Source organism: Helianthus annuus, chromosome 6 (genome assembly GCF_002127325.2).
Source record: "Helianthus annuus cultivar XRQ/B chromosome 6, HanXRQr2.0-SUNRISE, whole genome shotgun sequence".
Classification (NCBI taxonomy): domain Eukaryota; kingdom Viridiplantae; phylum Streptophyta; class Magnoliopsida; order Asterales; family Asteraceae; genus Helianthus; species Helianthus annuus.
In genome coordinates this window covers 99453160-99472441 of record NC_035438.2, presented here as the reverse complement: position 1 = coordinate 99472441, position 19282 = coordinate 99453160, and the positions used below count along the sequence as shown (strand labels likewise).

Below are 19282 nucleotides of genomic sequence, written 5' to 3'. Positions count from 1 at the left end.
AAAACTTAGACGCCAGAAAATATTATACCGCGTTGTGAAAATACATAAAGAATGAAAAGACAAAAAAGCCCCTCCGCCCTTCTTTATGCCGCGGGACATGTGTTGGGCCACAATGCGTTCTCACCGTTCTTACACTTTTGAGCGTTTTCTCCCGAACTCGTTTATATATATATATATATATATATATATATATATATATATATATATAGGGTAAGGTTATTGTAAAAAAGACCAAAAGTGTGAGAAAGGTAAGAAGGAATCTCAGCCATTAGATCTAAATTAATTGAAAAGGGTAAACAAGTAATTTTATCATTAATTCAATTAATTAAAAACTTCCCATAACTGCCACCTTAATTATAGGAAGTATATAACACCATTCAGCAAGTATATAACACCATTCAGTAAGTATATAACACCCTTCAGCAAGTATATAACACCATTCAGCAAGTATATAACACCATTCAGCATTCAGCAAGTAATAACACCCTTCAGCAAGTATATAACACCATTCAGCAAGTATATAACACCATTCAGCATTCAGCAAGTATATAACACCATTCAGTAAGTATATAATACCATTCAGCAAGTATATAACACCATTCAGTAAGTATATAACACCATTTAGTAAGTATATAACACCATTCATTGACTAAACATCTGATCGAAACATATATTTTTCTCTATATAAGTATAGCAATATGGTACTCATATTAAAGATAAAAAAACGCTCGTCATATGGTGTAATTTTTTTTTTAAAACGTTACGTATAAAAAGTTATTGACGTTTAAAAAAGAAGAGGGAAAGTTACATGTGCATTACCTAATTTATAGTGGGTTTAAAAGACTATATTGCCCCTAGATATTTCAAATCAGTCCAAATTAATGAAAATATTTTACAATTTGGTCCCTATTGATCTCAACCATTAGATCAAAAGATCTAATGGCTGAGATTCTTTCTTACCCTTCTCACACTTTAGGCTTTTTTTACAGAATCTTCTACCTATATATATATATATATATATATATATATATATATATATATAGGGTAATGCTAGACAAAAAACCCTAAAATTCTTAGAAAACTCTGGAAACCCAAATGGGAACCCATTTTTACCCAACCTCCCGACATTTTTTTTTTTTTTTTTAAAAATTACACATGTAATATACATGTTTTAGAGTGTTTTGGGCCAAAAAAAAACAAAAAAGCGCCAAAGGGATTTTTTTAAAAAAAATAAACAAATTTCATTGCCTAACATATGTTAGGCAAAAAAGACATAAATTTGCTGAAACTTTTTTTTTTTAAATTACCCCTTCGGCGCTTTTTTGATTTTTTTGGCCCAAAAGTCTTAAAAACATGTATATTACATGTGTTATTTTTTAAAAAAAAAATGTCGGGAGCTTGGGTTTTCTAGGGTTTTTTAGATATTTAGGGTTTTCTATATAGCCCAACCCTATATATATAAGGGAAGGTTCAAATGAAAACCACTAGTTATTGTGAAAACTAAAAAACTAACTAAAACCCACTAAAAAGGAGGGAGGAAGACTTTTAATGAAGGAGGGGTAAAATTGAAACAAAAAATATATAACTTTTCAAACATTTCCCATTTCTCCATACGTTATCATTTTAAAACAAAAATGGCACCATAAGATCACAAATTTTCTTATCTTTCATTCAAGTATATTCGAGCATATTTTTTATGACATAAAAAAAGATTTATGGTGTCGTCTTGTTTTCAATACTATTATTATAGTAGTGCACATGTGCAATATAACATGTACTACAATGTGCATTACATGCTTAAAATTAGTTTTTTGAGTCTTAGCTTTTAGGGTTAGTTTTTTTTGGAGGTTTAGGATTAGGATTAGGTTTTTGGTTGTGGGGGGGAGGGGGGTTTAGGTTTTTGGGGGGTGGGGGGGGGGGGGTGTTAGGTTTTTTTCGGGTTTAGTTTTAGGTTTTCGGGAGGGTGGGGGTGGGGGGTTTAGGTTTGTTTTTCTTGGGGGGGGGGGGGGGTTAGGCTTTTGGTGGGAGGGTGAATTTAGGTTTTTGGGGGGGGTGGGGGTGGGGGGTTTAGGTTTTTAGGGGGGTGTCGGTGGGGGTGGGTTAAGTGGTTTAGACTTTCCGTATTAGTGCACATGTGCAGTACAACCAAAATTTTTTTTTTTTTTTTGAAAATTTTTTTCCATATATAAAAAGTAGCGATTTTTCTAAAAAATTGTAAAAAAAAAAAATTTTTGTATGTTTTTTAGGTTTTTTTAAGCTTTTTTAGTTAGTTTTCGAGTTTTCGCAATAAAAGTGGTTTTCATTTGAACCATCCCCTATATATATATATATATATATATATATATATATATATGATTTCACTTATAGTGAGCTATTTACAAGCTTTTCGTGTTTGTATTTATATTATACTAGTTTAAGAACCCGCGAGGTTCGCGGGTGGACTAAAACACAAATGAATAAGTTTAATTTATTGAACTAATCGTTTGAATTAAATGACCGTTCAAGTAATAATAAATTAGTAAACTACAATGAGACAAATAATTTAATCTCTCGAGATACATGATGATGCAAATTTGTGTAATATTGTGTTTATGGAAGATAATGGATAGCGAATTATAAGTCAACGTACTGTTTATTTATGTAGAATTTCAGGTTAATATTTAAGTGTGTGTATGAGTATACATGTTTTGTATTACGTTAACAAAATTCATTAAAAAACAACAAAAAATAAACATTAAATGACTTCAAACAAATGTTATGGATCATTTTAGAGAACAGTTACATGGAATGAATGATCGAACGATGAATGAGTACATGGAGATCACAAGTCACGAAATACTTCTTTGTAAACTACATTTGTCGTTTTATTAGTAGGTTTGCCGTCATTGTCCAAAATCAGAAGTTTAACTCCTTGTCTGGTTTTAACTCTCGATAAGACTTCAAAAACAAAAGTTAAGTTATATTTGTTTAAATTTTGTGTAATTAATTAATTAAATGATTTATTACAATCATTTTTTCATTTAATAATAATAAATAAAATAATCAGTTAGTGTCTCAAAAAAATATAATACAAACAATTTCTTATGCAAATAGAAAACATAAGGATATGAAACGATGCACAAATAAAAAAAATAAAGAAACAAGAACCTTGTAAAAATCTAATTTTCCTGCTCTTTTCATAAAAAAAAAATCCCAACAAGATCCCCAAATTTCTTTGCACAAAATCCCCTAATAAAACCCTAAACCCGTCTCAAAACCATAAAAACCTTCTGGACCCATATGTTATGTACTTATTCCTCCTCAACTGCAAGGATTTCAAATCCAGATCTTTGACCAAACAAGAAAACAAACAAAAAGAACTAAAGCCGAAAACAATGTCTTCAAGAGTCCAGCTTAGAGTTGAACGACGTTGGCATCAACAGCTTCGGCTGCGCCCCCTTTGAGGTCGGCTTAACTTTCAGCAACTGCAAAGATCATCAGCCAAAAGTTTATAAGTCAACACACATACAGAAAACGGGTCAAACAGATTAAGCTGGAAATTTTAATTAAAAACATGAGCTAAACAAGCCCGTAAGTCATCCAAGATGCATTTAAAATTTTACCTGCATAAAACCTCCTAAAACCCTTTATTAGGAAATGTTAAATAACATGGTAAGAATATAACTTTTCTAAACATATCTCACCGCCATAACACACTAGCTATTTATAATATTCAGGAAAAAGATGCAAACATGTGTTTACGAGTCGCACCCCCGGCCAACCTGTCCAATTGACCGGGTAGTACAATAATGACTTGTTCTAACCTATTACCCAACCCACCCACCGCCATGTTGCCACCTCTACTACACAAACATGCTATTGGCATTTAAAAGCAAATAGAAAAAGTACATGCCTTTGGTGTTTAAAGTTTATGGAAAAAGTAGGGCTCGTACACTTTCGACTGTAAACACATTAGTTTCATAGATAAACACAATGTGTACCAAATCGTTGCATATGAGAACTCATATATGTATACAGAACCCTTGCAAAACTTAACCTTTTATAATGGTACGTTGTTTTGATTAACAACTTTCTTGATTATTATGTTTTAAGTGAATTGCCCATTTAGCCCATGAGTAATGGGCGTTATAGGGGCGTGAAGTGGCTTGATAATGCCCCCAACACCACCTCTGTGGGCTTTATAGGGGCATGAAGAGGGAGGGGCATTTCTAGTATAATGCCCAATGAGGAAAACAAAATTGGAAAGTAATGATGTAATAAGTGCATTAAGGGGCATTAACCATACACAATTTTTAAGGGGCGTTATGATATTGATATGGCGGAAAATGCCCATTAGGGCATTCATTATGGCCTTATGTTAAGTTGAATCCGAGTATAAAAGGAAATGCATTTTTTTGAACGGCAAATTAGGATCACTGACGGACCACTGGAGTATCATTGTGCCACCAGTGGAACCACCTGATCATATCCATCTCCACTAGACATAATGCAACACCAATTCAGAAGGAAACCTAATAAATATGGGAAAACCCCCTTGTGGGAATCGAACCCAGGACCTCTTGGTCCCAAAGCCTTATCTCGCCCCCAAGATGCCACTAGGCTATAAAGCCATGGGTATGCTACGAACCATTTTTGAAATGCGTATTAAGCTAATAAAAAAGGGTATGTTACGAACCATTTCATGTACATGTATTTCCAAAAAAGGTTCTCTCAAAAATAAATTTATTCTAGGGATATTTTTTGGTAATATTGAATCAACTTGTACAAGGGTTGAATTGGAAAGAAAAAAAATTAACGGATCACCGATCATGATCTCACTATCATATATTTTGGAAATATTATGCTGCAATGAATGATTCTTAACATGTGCATTTATGGCACAAGTTAGAAAAACCCTAACAAAAATTTAAAAAGTCATATAGCATACTTACATGTTGGTAGAAAGAAGAAATCTCCTCTTCAGTGAGAACTTCCTCCTCAGCAGTTTCTTCCCAACCCATTGCCCGCAACAACCGAGCCTCTTCTTCTTCTGAGTAAGGAATGACATCAGGGCCTGACTGAACGTGAACAGCATCCCTGTTGCATGTCACATCAACCTTAGTATCACTGGACTGCTGGACCACAGCTGGACCCGACCCACCAGTATCAGGGACCATGGGTTCACGAGTATCAGGGGCAACAGAAGAAGAATTACTACTAGCCATGGATTTCTTCCTCATAAGGTTAAAAAAGTTACTCCGGCTTTGAGCTTGTGATGAGGGTCTCTTATCCAACACAACTACACCAGGCTTGCTCAACGGAACAGATGCAACCTCCAAGGGAGGGCTATTTTGTAAATTACTACCACTTGTAGGGCTCAAACTCTCCTTTGCAGTTGGTAAGATACCATTCCTTTCCCTCGTAGACTTGAGAACGAGAAGTTTTCCCACATTGGATGTCTTTGAGAAATCAGGCTTCACGTTAGCGGATCGAGGAGTGCGTGGATTGGTGATAAGCTGTGATTGTCCAATCTTCAGTTTTGGTTTATCACAACCCTGAAACAATGTTCAGAAAATTAGATAAAAACAAAGATTGTACAGTTTAGGTCTTTTGTTCACAGTTTCTAATTTTCTAATATAGAAAGTGATTAAAGCGTTGTTTCCATTTTAAGTGGTAGAAGGTAAAGGCTCACAAGTATAAACATGTGTGAGTCGTGTTGTCAGGATGGGCGACTAATCTATATTATTATTTCTTCAAATAGAAGAATTTCTATAGATATACACCAAAGACGGTGTAACAATCATAGGTACGTATAACAGAAGAAATTCTACAGATTTTACAAAAGAGAAACCGAAACATACATGGACTATGCAAAATCAACATGGAGGACAAAAAGCTCTTACCAGTGCTTTAGGCATGGGAGGAGTCATGGGAATTAACTGTCTAGATTGCTTAACTGCAAGCTCTTCAAGCCTTTGAGTTCCAACAGCCAACTACAATGAATAGAGAGCAAATGGACACATACCATTAGAAGCGGTTTGGATGTCCAATTAAAAAGTGAATATATGATAGTTAAAAGTAGAAAAATAAGAAAATCATTTATAGCAAACCGGGTAATGCAATCAAATGTTTCAAGTGTTAGAAAAATCTAATTATTAAGGGAATTCAAAGATACAACGACCACATAAGAATATTACAGAGAAAATAGAGGTTCTGCTAAATGGGAGTAAAAGTCAATAACTTAAATAAACAATATTGCTGAAAAGTTATTTTAAGTTGTCCTTTGATAAACCTAATTTCTATGTATAACTGGTTATCCAAAACAAATCAGTTAACCCCTATATAATCAGAAATTCATCAGCACAATTGGTTTATCCAAAGACCAGTAATCAGACAGTCAACTTTGTTGCGCGGCTTGTATGAAACTAGTTAGCCAATACTGATTATTTGACCAGATACTCAAAAGCATAATCTTTTTCTCAGTACTAGAACTTTGATATCATGACTTCACAAAATCAGTTACAAATGCAAATCAAAACTCCAAATAGTGCATGACTGTATATAAAATTAATGCTACCTGGGGAGCAGTCTGAGTCCGAGGAGGACCACGAGTCAACGTTTCTGCCATATTCCGACCACCAGTCAAGCTTGTGGTTGCGGAAATTGAATTTTGTTGAGCAGGTTGTACACTAGATCCATTTCCATTATTACTAACAATCACAGGCACCTCAGCCAGAGCCGAGGTCCATCCCTCACCACCAATCATAGTTGAATTACCAACTGGCAGGCTCTGAATGGCTGAGCTTAATCCAGGTGACACCCGTCCTATATCGGAATCCACTTGTTTTTCATCTGCTCCAAGAGAAGGAAAATTCCTCTCAAAAGATGTCTTCATATTACCAGAAAGTAAAGATCCACCATTGACGTGGCTACTTTTGTTGACCAGGGTCAACTCACTTGCTCCCTTTCTGGGCCACGACTCGCCCCGTTTTATGGTTACACCTGAGCGCGACCGTCTTAAACCGTCTTTCTCAAACCTACTTGGCAAAATGTTACCCAAAGAATCAGAATAATTCCCATGCCTATTTTCTGATTTTTCTTTATTTCTAAACTCAAATATGTCCTTATCCAAGTCCCTATCACGATGGTTACGATTAAAACTACTGTAAGACCTTAAATTAACCGAACCATTACTAATAGAAGTACGGCGGAAATACGAAGAAGTCGTTTTATCAGAAACTCGCCCTAGATCTTTATCCAACGACTTATTTCTCAACGGTTTCGAAGCGCCTTGTTCATCTACATCAAGAAAACAATACCATCAGTCGATCATCAACAACTTTATAACCAAAAAACAAACAAATATATAGCATTTACCAGATTTCAACGAAGACGTTAACTGGTGAGACGTTGTATTCAACCCTCCACTGCTCTTCAACCATTCCGGAACAAACGTTGGCTCAGTTCTTTCCATAACTAGTACCAAACATCATATAAACCCAACTATGAACGATGCCTTCTAAAACTTGGGCGTTTTAACCACCTCAAACTTAATACACACTACAAATTCAGTTCCAAACAAGAACTCTTAAATGTTCAACAAACATTCATCACACAAACAAAATCAATGATCAAATACCAAACCGAAGAAATCAAAACACCATAACTACACACAAATTGAAGCCCTAGGGTTTCTCCGTCGAATGTAAATTTGCAATACCAGCCAGAGTTAAAGAAACTCGAAGAAACCCTAACACGGCGCCGGTGGTGGTTCCGCTGACAGTGAAATTGAGCGATTGACTGCAAATGAGGATGTGAAATTCGGTTGTGTGATAGGAAAAAAGACGAAGAGGTTGTGTGAATTGGCGTTTGTGATGTGTGTATAGATACAGAGAGGATGTATGTATAGGTGGAGGAAGAGACGTCGAAATAACCAGCGTTGATTGTGCTTGCAGAAGAAGAAATTGTTTGTGAGTGAGAGAGAGAGATACGAGGGAGAAAGAAGGGATTCCGGAAGCTTTATTGTTTGTGTTGGTGTGTTTTTGGTGTGAGGGGTGAGGCTTTTTGGGCTTTGAAAGATATCAAATGCAACGTATTACATGTAGACTAAGAGCATTCACATCCATGACATCAAAAATATGTGTGTGATGTTTTTAAAATATAAAGAGTATAAAAAGTGGTTGTGATTGGAGGAGAGAGAAAATGTTACTGTTCATCTGTATATTTGGGGGGACACTGTTCACCCTCTATAATTTTTTAATATATTTTGAAAGTGGTTGTGAGTGAAGGAGAGAGAAAAGGTAATGATAAAGGTATAAAAAATATTATTTAATTGAAAAGGAGAGAGAAAATGTAGTGTTTTTTAGTGTAATTTAGGGTGAAAATATGGTGGGTTGGATGTGAATGCTCTAAAGTAATTTTTTTTAAAGAAAACCGGAAACCCAATAAAATATCGAAAAAACCTATTTATTTATGAGAATTGAACCCAGAACCTATAGGTCCTAAAACCTAAGAGCATTCACATTTTATCCATCAAAATATATGAGGGGGGTTTTTTATATTATAAAAGGTATAAAAAGTTATCTGTATATTTGAGGGGACTCTGTTCACCCATTATAATTTTTTTAATACATATTGAAAGTGGTTGTGAGTGAAAGAGAGAGAAAAATGTAATGATAATATTATTTAATTGAAAAGGAGAGAGAAAAAATATTTGTTTTTAATGAAAATATATTGATATAGGAGTTGTTTTTTAGTGGAATGTATGTATAATTTGATGGATTGGATGTGAATGCTCTAATTATACCCCAAGATATCGCTAGGCTATAAAGCCATAGACTAGAGTAAAGTATCTTATTGTACAAAATATGGCTGACATATCGTGTATACATGTACACGATAATACACGATATACGAAATCTCATACACGAACACGACACGATAAGGTTTCATGTCCAGTTTTCCATACATGAACACGAAATATTTTTTTTACAGGTATACATGATAATTACCTGTTAATACCTGTTTACGAATGTTTCAATAATTACATATCTAGGAACTTGTTTCGTGAAATAAAAGTTGCCAAAAGTTCACAATGGTCTTAAATATTGCATATACACATAATCCGTAACAAACTTGAAACAAAAATCCATAAATGACAAATCACAAAAGGTTTAAATAATTCATAATATCCATTCAAAACAATATAAAGTTCACATGTGTCTTTCATCTCAAATTTTCAATTCAAAATTTACATGAGTCTTTCTTCTCAACAGTCAATGGTTGGGGTGGTGTCGCTGGGAATAGGGTTGGATAAGGGGAAAAATTAGGTTTTCAAATCACATGTCCTACTAAATTATATTTTTTTAGTATATTAAAATTGTTAACATATATTAATAGGTACTAAACAGGTAACCAAGTATTTTACCTGTTTAGACACGAAAATTAACAGGTATTTTTGTGTCTACCTGTTTAGTACCTGTTACCTGTTAAGGCCATACATGATATTTGTTAACTTCGTGTAGGTTTGTGTCATGTTTCGTGTACGTGTCTAAAATTGCCAGCCCTAATATAAAACGTATGAATGGCATGGAAAAGTAAAAAAACGTGATGATATTTCGTAATTATTTTAATCGTAATTACCCTACAAAGATCAAATTTACCCTAAAAGATCGTTTGTAGAGTAATTATGATACTCTACAAAATTACCAAAGATCAAAATTACCATACAATATCATTCTATAAAATTACCTTACAAGATCAAAATTACCCTACAAGATCATTTGTAGAGTAACTTTGATCATTACCCTACGAGTAAAATAATTACAAAAATGTTACCGCGTTTTTTTTAGTTTTCCACCTCATTCGTACGTTTTGTACGATAAGATACTTATTTTTATCTTTTGTCCTTACATATATACCATATACAACGTTTTTTTCTTAAATTTTACGAGGAATAATAACTGTCTTTTAAAACTAATAATTGTGTATTGAGAACGTGTAGCACATCTGTATCTTATTTTTACACAAAGAGTGAATAGGAGGCGATTTAGAGGGACTAAGGAATGGAAATTTCCGTGCAAAAATGCATTATTAACATCCAACTGATGAATCGGCCACGCTGGAGCTTGATGGGTAGGATGTTATGAAGGTATGAGGCCGTGTGGAGTGCTTTAACCTAAAATGATGAGGGTAGGTAAGCATGAGTGAGAAGGGTAAACATTATTTCATTAATATGATGAATCATACATTTAGATTTCTCATTTTGTTGTGAAGTTTGAGTGTAGTTAAATCAAAATTGAATGCCATGTATTGGTTGTAAAATTCTTAAAATCAATGTTATCAAATTCACCCCCATATCACACTGAAATAGTTGTACATACATTCTAAATTGTGTGGCGACGAATTGATGAAAATGGGTAAATTTAGTGAATGTTTAAGATTTGAATTTTATAGGATAGACCCATGTATATTGAGTGGAGTCATCTGTTAAAACCATGTAGTATTTATACACAGCATGACTTAAAATAGGTGATGTCCACAAATCACAATGTAATATAGCAAATGGTAATAAAGTACGTGGTGTGGAATCATAAAAGGGCAAAAGTTTATGTTTAGATAATTGACAAGAATGGCAAATAGACGATAGTCTAGACTTATTAAAAGAAACAAATTCTTCGAGCTTAGAAACTACATGATAGGTTGACATAGGTGTACAAGGCGATGGTGCCAGAGAGGAGGATCTTTAGAGGAAGCAAAACAAGCGGTGGCGGAAGCATTTGTTGTGAGCAGATAGAGGTCACTGGTATTGTTAGTCTGTTATGACGACTTAGGATCGTGACATCCTTGAAGTCCTTCACAGTGAAACCAATGGGGGCAAATTCAATGGGCGTGTTTTTATCAGTATTAAATCTACGTACAGAGATGAGGTTTTTGATAATGTTTGGGTTAAATAAAATGGATTTAAGGTGTAAAGGTTTTGAGGAAGTGGGGTATAACAAAGGAACCTAAACCCATAACTGGAAGTTTGTTGCCATTACCCACAAATATTAACTCTATTGGTGAGTGTGTGGAAAAAGTGTCAAGTTTATTCGTATCAAAAGTAATTTGTGAAGAAGCACACGTATCAAAATGCCATTGTTCGTTGGTGTTTGGATCAAAGTCTATACAAGGCTTGAACCGCACTGACAAGGCTAGTGGGCTCCCATTGATTCGTTTCTGCTAAGTAGGTCTGGGCCTGAGAATTTCCTGAAGTGTTGGATGATTGATTATTGTTGAATTTCGAGATGGGCCTTGGATCCTAAGGTTGGGACTAAGTCTGTGTGGAAAATGGGCAAGGTAGGGGTATCCAATAAGGAGCATTAGTCTGCTGAGGGGCGCAGTAGGAAATGTAAGGAGGTTGCATCAAAGGGAACGTGGGGTATTGTTGTTGATTTTGGGCAGTGGGATTTCTTGGTGGGGTTCTCGGCAGTTGTGACATGAATTATCATGACGTTTTTCCTGGCGGCGAGAAGCAAACTAGTTGTCACGGTAAGATGGTTGGGTTCTTTCCGGTTGAGAGGAGATTGAGGCGACAATTACGAGGGTTGTAATATGGGCTTCTCTGTGACAACCCGTACTCCAGAACTATGTTACTTGAACGAATACATGATATGTTTTGTGTTACACGGTTGTGTGAGTGATTAAATGTTACATGTTACGTGATTTAATGTGATTGCATATGTTACTACTTGAACGATTAGTGAAACATTTATAAGAACCCACTCGGTCCATATGGTTGGACTCGAGACCATGAGGAAACCCAAGTGGGGGTTTCGGCCCACTTCCCTTCACACGCATATATACACACATTACCTCTAGGGTTTTAGTTTTACACAACTTAGCAATCAAGAACACACACAAACTCTCCCTCTCTTCTTCGCAAACCGAAGGCAGCCAAGGACTTTCCCCCATCGGAGATCATTGTCCACGGATCAATCCTACTCTCCTTTCAATCGGTTAGTGGTTTGTGTTTTCTTGGTTGAATGATGTATGTTGTATGCTTTCGGATTGATTGGTTGTGATGATATTATGTGATAACTAGGGTTCTTGCTATGATTATTAATGAAGGTTCTTGATGTCATAATATTCATACAATTCGGGTTGCATGATGTTAATCGGACACTATGTTCCTGTTATTGTTTTGATGCGTATATGATTAATCGGTCCAAGTATATGTTAGCCGGCTAGGTTGCATGCTAGTTCAATAATATGATTCATGGTTCGGTTTAGGTCTGTTTGATGATCTGATTACGTGTTCTTGAGGCTGTCATGAATATGTTAATGATGCTAATTTGAAGATGCTATGAAACTGTTATTTTCGGTATTTGATCTGTTTCCGAAACTGCTGAATATGTTTGCTGAAATCACGGATTAGTTGTTATTGTTATTTAAGGAATTCAGGAAAAGCTGTTACACGCATGGTTGCGACTCAGATTGCGAGTCGGGAACCCACAGTCTCGACTCGAGACCACAACGACATCAGCCGCAATCATGGTTGCGAGTCCCGTTGCGACTCGTAACCGGACCATGATGAACCGAGACCAGCCATTGCGACTCGCAACCTACTGTTGCGACTCGTAATCTCCTGATGTGACTCGTAACCCGGTTGCGACTCGAGATCCCCGTTGCGACTCGAGACCGGCTATTACACATACACTGTTTTGGGCCTACTTTGTCACGGGCCCAATCGTACGACTGTTATGCTATTGGACTGCTTACCTGTTGGGCCGACATGCTATTTGGGTGAATACTATTGGGCCGGGTTATGGTTGGGACGAATACTTAGATTGTTTATCGATACGTGTACGTGTTTACCATGAATCCTTGTATGCTTGCAACGTGGTAACTTATGTGATACATACGTGCGATACTTGAACCGAACCTGACTTACATAATAAACCATGATAGGACGTGGTTGATCATTTACTTGCTACCTGTACTCTTTGTGTATCTGCCGAGCAATCCAAGGTGAGTTCACACAGCCAAGGCATGGGGTTCCCAGGGTGGGAATGGGATTGAATAAACTATACGTACATACTTAGTTAACAGAACATAATGATATGAGTCCTCAGGGTGAGGGTGGTGAATGATAAGATACGGCTAGACTAGTATACCAATTGAACTGATCTTCGCATACACGCCAGGGGTTGGCCGCGATATTATGACTGATCTTCGCACACATGTCTTGGATAGGCCGCGAACTATATACTAAAACTTCGCACACATGCCAGGGTGGCCGCGATACAAATATACATAGTCTAGAATACTTGGGAACTTTCCCCAATCTTCGCATACATGCCGAAATGGCCCGCGATACGAATCAATACTATACATGAACAATGAACGAACTAATACGATGCATGACTAGATAAACAAACGAAATGTTTGCTATACTACTCCATTACTGAACTTATTTTCTGTGAACTCGCTCAACTAGTTTGTTGATTATTTGCTGCATGCCTTGCAGGACCTTAGGTACATTATGGAGCTTGCACAGGGAGGAGCAGGTCGTTGTGGGCAAAGGATCTTGAATGATGTTTCAACACTTATGTTAAATCAAACATACTATTGTTTGGATTACTTAAATGCTTCCGCTATACTTAATTATATTACATGTTCAATATGATTGGTGGTTAGGATCCTGGTCATGTCACGCCTCCAAGCGGTGATACTCCGCGTGTGGATTTTGGGGGTGTGACAGATTGGTATCAGAGCCATTGGTTATAGGGAACTAGGTTTTAATGTGGGAAAACGTTTTTATTAAAACCAGACTATAACCAGAACAGTGCTCTCAACGATCCACAACGACGCTTCGCTCCACGTGCAAGACTCGACATCTTAGGTAATAAGGTTTATGTTTATTGCCTGTTTGCTAGAACTGCTTAGAACTTTGCTCGCATTACGTTTAGATACACATGCTTTGATTACATGAGAACACCTATATGCCCATACTTTTCTGTCATCGCCCTACTCGCGAGCCACTCTTATTTACATTACTTTTACTATGAAGATCATGTCTGGACGAATCAACATGACTCAAGCCCAGCTAGAGGCTCTCGTTCAAGCTCAAGTTGCTGCGGCAGTTGCAGCAGCTCAAGCAGGTCAACACGCGCAGCAGCCTGTCTGCACTTTCAAGAATTTCATGGACTGTCGTCCAAACTCTTTCAGCGGCACAGAAGGAGCGGTTGGACTCCTCCACTGGTTCGAGAAGCTAGAATCAGTATTCGAGATGTGCGAGTGCCCTGAGGCTCGCAAGGTCAAGTTTGCCACCGGCACCTTGGAGGGAATAGCACTAACTTGGTGGAACGCCCAAGTTCAAATCTTAGGGTTGGCAGCTGCTAACGCCACCCCATGGAACGATTTTAAGGAACTCATCAAGCGTGAGTATTGCACGCGTGAAGACATTCACAAGCTGGAAGACGAGCTGTATAATCTGAAAATGATTGGGTCGGAGATCGAAGCGTATACGAAACGGTCAAACGAGCTGGCAGTTCTGTGTCCTACTATGGTGGACCCTCCATACAAGCGCATTGAGTTGTATCTCAAGGGTTTGGCGCCAGAGATTCAGAGCCACGTGACGTCGGCTAACCTCGAAAACATCCAGGAAATCCAACGCCTCGCTCATCGCATCACCGACCAGGCAGTGGATCAGAATAAACTGCCTAAGCGTGTCAACGCTACTGCTACAGTCACTTCAGCTGCTACTACTGCTACACCCAGCGACAACAAACGGAAATGGGATGGGGATTCCGAACAGTCTCAAGCACAGCAGCGCAGGACGAATGACTACCAGAATCCGAGTCAGCAATCATCTGGCAGTCAGGAGCAGGGTGGATACAGGGGAGTACACCCACTATGTAACAAGTGTAACAAGCACCACAGTGGAAGGTGTCGCAAGGAACGTTGCCAGAGATGTTTCAAGATAGGACACGAAGCCAAAGATTGCAGGAGCTCACGACCTGCAAACCAGAATCAGCAACTTCCACCACCAGCTCCTCAGAACCCACAGCAGCAGCAGCCACAACGTGGAAATCGGGGATGTTTCCAGTGTGGGGCAGAAGGTCATTACAAGCGCGATTGCCCACAGTTGAACCAGAATCAGAACAACAACAATAACCAGGGCAATGGGAACAACAACAACAATAATGGCAACGAGGCAAGGGGTCGAGCTTTCATGCTAGGACAAGGAGACGCTGTTTGAACTTATAACTCGTTTTGGGATTTCCTTTATTATGTCTCTGTTACTCAAACAAAGTTTGGTTTGAACACGAATCGTACTGGGTTTTATGGACTATTTTAATTACTATACTTTATGTTTGATATGATGGATGGTTTGATATTATTTGAACACTCCTGCCGTATTTAAGGACCTTATGAACAGGGTGTGCAAACCCTACATAGACAAGTTCGTCATAGTATTCGTGAAGTTCACTTCTTAGGCCGCGTAGTGAACAGGGATGGGATCCATGTCGATCCATCCAAGGTAGACTCAACCAGAAACTGGCCTGCACCACGAGCTACAGACGGTTTACCAAGGATTTCTCGAAGATTGCTCAGCCACTTATGTTACTGACACAGAAGGGTGTCACCTATTGCTGGGAGAGCCCCAGGAGACTGCTTTTCAGCGCGACAAGGTTATCGCTTTCGCCTCTCGTCAACCCAAGATTCACGAGCACAACTACACAACGTACGATTTAGAGCTGGGAGCTGATGTGTTCGCGCTTAAGATATGGCGACACTACCTGTACGGTACCAGGTGCACGATTTACACCGATCACAGGAGTCTCGAGCATATTCTTGAGCAGAAGGATTTGAACATGCGTCAACGACGATGGGTTGAACTACTTAGCGACTACGAATGCGCCATCAAGTACCATTCAGGCAAGGCCAAGGTTGTGGCGGACGCCCTCAGTCGGAAGGACACCCTACCTCAGCGCGTGCGAGCGCTACAGCTTACGATCCAGACTAGCCTGCCAGCACAGATACGAACTGCTCAGATAGAAGCACGGAAGCCCGAAAACGTCAAGGCTGAATGCCTTACGCGGCTCACGACAACGATTAGGACAGAAGGCAGACGGCGCCTACTATGTAACGGGGCGTATTTAGGTCCCACTTTATGGCGGTCTACGCGAACTTGTGATGGATGAAGCTCACAAGCCTTACCACTCAGTACATCCAGGGTCGGATAGAACGTACTAAGACATCAGCACTACTTATTGGTGGCCTAGTAGGAAGGCCCACATTGCTACATACGTCGGAAAATGCTTGACCTGAGTGAGAGTCAAGGTTGAATACCAGAAACTAACAGGGCCTACTTCAGCAGCTTAAGATACCTCAGTGGAAATGGGAAGAAATTTCCATGGATTTCGTTACAGGCCTACCTCGATCCCAGCATGGGAACGATACCATATGGGTGATCGTGGATCGACTCACCAAGTCTGCACACTTCCTACCGATTAAGGAAACGGACAAGTTCTCCACTCTCGCAGACATCTATCTTAAAGAAGTTGTTTTGAGGCACGGGGTGCCCACGTCCATCATTGCGGGTCGCGATGCACGATTCACGTCAGAACTTTGGCAAGCAATGCACAAACCATCCGACTCACGATTAAACATGAGCGCAGTAGCATACAAGCCGCACCATTCGAGGCATTGTACGGGCGTAGATGCCGGTCACCTCTCTGTTGGGCAGAGGTGGGGAATAGTCAGATCACGGGTCCAGAGATTGTAATGGACGCCACAGAAAAGATTGCACAGATACGACAACGCATGGCGGCAGCACGCGACCGTCAGAAAGCCTACGCGGACAAGCGTAGAAAGCCATTGGAATTTCAGGTCGGGGACCATACGAGATCATAGAACGCATAGGCAGGGTAGCCTATAGATCGAACGTACCAGCTGAACTCGGGGCAGTTCACAATGTCTTTCATGTGTCGAACTTAAAGAAATGCCTATCAGATGAAACCCTCATCACTTCTTTTAAGAACTTACTATCGACGGGCGGTTGCAGTTCGTCGGGGAACCAGTTGAAATCACGGACCGGGATATGAAGGTCCTCAAACACAAGAAAATCCCTCTTGCTCGAGTTCGTTGGAACTCCAAACGTGGCCCAGAGTACACCTGGGAACGCGAAGACAGGATGACAGAAAAGTACCCCCAGTTATTCGAAACCAATGCTACCACTACTGAGGCTGAAGCTACTACTTCGGAATTTCGGGACGAAATTCCAGATCAACGGGGGGAGGATGTGACACCCCAGGAAAAACCAGTGAACGATTAAACTTACCTAGCTTCCTCAGTGAGTGCATACCAAATTTCGGGACGAAATTTCCAATTAGTTGGGGATAATGTGACAACCCGTACTCCAGAACTATGTTACTTGAACGAATACATGATATGTTTTGTGTTACACGGTTGTGTGAGTGATTAAATGTTACATGTTACGTGATTTAATGTGATTGCATATGTTACTACTTGAACGATTAGTGAAACATTTATAAGAACCCACTCGGTCCATATGGTTGGACTCGAGACCATGAGGAAACCCAAGTGGGGGTTTCGGCCCACTTCCCTTCACACGCATATATACACACATTACCTCTAGGGTTTTAGTTTTACACAACTTAGCAATCAAGAACACACACAAACTCTCCCTCTCTTCTTCGCAAACCGAAGGCAGCCAAGGACTTTCCCCCATCGGAGATCATTGTCCACGGATCAATCCTACTCTCCTTTCAATCGGTTAGTGGTTTGTGTTTCTTGGTTGAATGATGTATGTTGTATGCTTTCGGATTGATTGGTTGTGATGATATTATGTGATAACTAGGGTTCTTGCTATGATTATTAATGAAGGTTCTTGATGTCATAATATTCATACAATTCGGGTTGCATGATGTTAATCGGACACTATGTTCCTGTTATTGTTTTGATGCGTATATGATTAATCGGTCCAAGTATATGTTAGCCGGCTAGGTTGCATGCTAGTTCAATAATATGATTCATGGTTCGGTTTAGGTCTGTTTGATGATCTGATTACGTGTTCTTGAGGCTGTCATGAATATGTTAATGATGCTAATTTGAAGATGCTATGAAACTGTTATTTTCGGTATTTGATCTGTTTCCGAAACTGCTGAATATGTTTGCTGAAATCACGGATTAGTTGTTATTGTTATTTAAGGAATTCAGGAAAAGCTGTTACACGCATGGTTGCGACTCAGATTGCGAGTCGGGAACCCACAGTCTCGACTCGAGACCACAACGACATCAGCCGCAATCATGGTTGCGAGTCCCGTTGCGACTCGTAACCGGACCATGATGAACCGAGACCAGCCATTGCGACTCGCAACCTACTGTTGCGACTCGTAATCTCCTGATGTGACTCGTAACCCGGTTGCGACTCGAGATCCCCGTTGCGACTCGAGACCGGCTATTACACATACACTGTTTTGGGCCTACTTTGTCACGGGCCCAATCGTACGACTGTTATGCTATTGGACTGCTTACCTGTTGGGCCGACATGCTATTTGGGTGAATACTATTGGGCCGGGTTATGGTTGGGATGAATACTTAGATTGTTTATCGATACGTGTACGTGTTTACCATGAATCCTTGTATGCTTGCAACGTGGTAACTTATGTGATACATACGTGCGATACTTGAACCGAACCTGACTTACATAATAAACCATGATAGGACGTGGTTGATCATTTACTTGCTACCTGTACTCTTTGTGTATCTGCCGAGCAATCCAAGGTGAGTTCACACAGCCAAGGCATGGGGTTCCCAGGGTGGGAATGGGATTGAATAAACTATACGTACATACTTAGTTAACAGAACATAATGATATGAGTCCTCAGGGTGAGGGTGGTGAATGATAAGATACGGCTAGACTAGTATACCAATTGAACTGATCTTCGCATACACGCCAGGGGTTGGCCGCGATATTATGACTGATCTTCGCACACATGTCTTGGATAGGCCGCGAACTATATACTAAAACTTCGCACACATGCCAGGGTGGCCGCGATACAAATATACATAGTCTAGAATACTTGGGAACTTTCCCCAATCTTCGCATACATGCCGAAATGGCCCGCGATACGAATCAATACTATACATGAACAATGAACGAACTAATACGATGCATGACTAGATAAACAAACGAAATGTTTGCTATACTACTCCATTACTGAACTTATTTTCTGTGAACTCGCTCAACTAGTTTGTTGATTATTTGCTGCATGCCTTGCAGGACCTTAGGTAC

General features: G+C 39.1%; 1 protein-coding gene across 1 annotated transcript; it reads right to left on the bottom strand.

The window, feature by feature from the left end:
* Nucleotides 1-3148: 3148 nt before the first annotated feature.
* Nucleotides 3149-8054, bottom strand: LOC110927304. The gene is made up of 5 exons (XM_022170966.2): nt 7357-8054; nt 6557-7278; nt 5883-5972; nt 4932-5534; nt 3149-3464 (listed from the first exon to the last, which is right to left on the bottom strand). Exons 1-5 carry the CDS (start codon nt 7451-7453, stop codon nt 3381-3383), a joined length of 1596 nt encoding a protein of 531 aa, XP_022026658.1. The 5' UTR covers nt 7454-8054; the 3' UTR covers nt 3149-3380.
* Between the last annotated feature and the right edge of the window lie 11228 nt (nt 8055-19282).

Bases quoted from the DNA above. Each gene is read 5' to 3' on its own strand.
- LOC110927304 (XM_022170966.2), bottom strand. From the start codon at position 7,453: ATGGAAAGAACTGAGCCAACGTTTGTTCCGGAATGGTTGAAGAGCAGT. The intron at 5,973-6,556 runs GTAGCATTAATT...TATTCATTGTAG, and splicing joins GGACTCAGACTGCTCCCCAG to TTGGCTGTTGGAACTCAAAG. The intron at 5,535-5,882 runs GTAAGAGCTTTT...ACATTGTTTCAG, and splicing joins CTCCCATGCCTAAAGCACTG to GGTTGTGATAAACCAAAACT.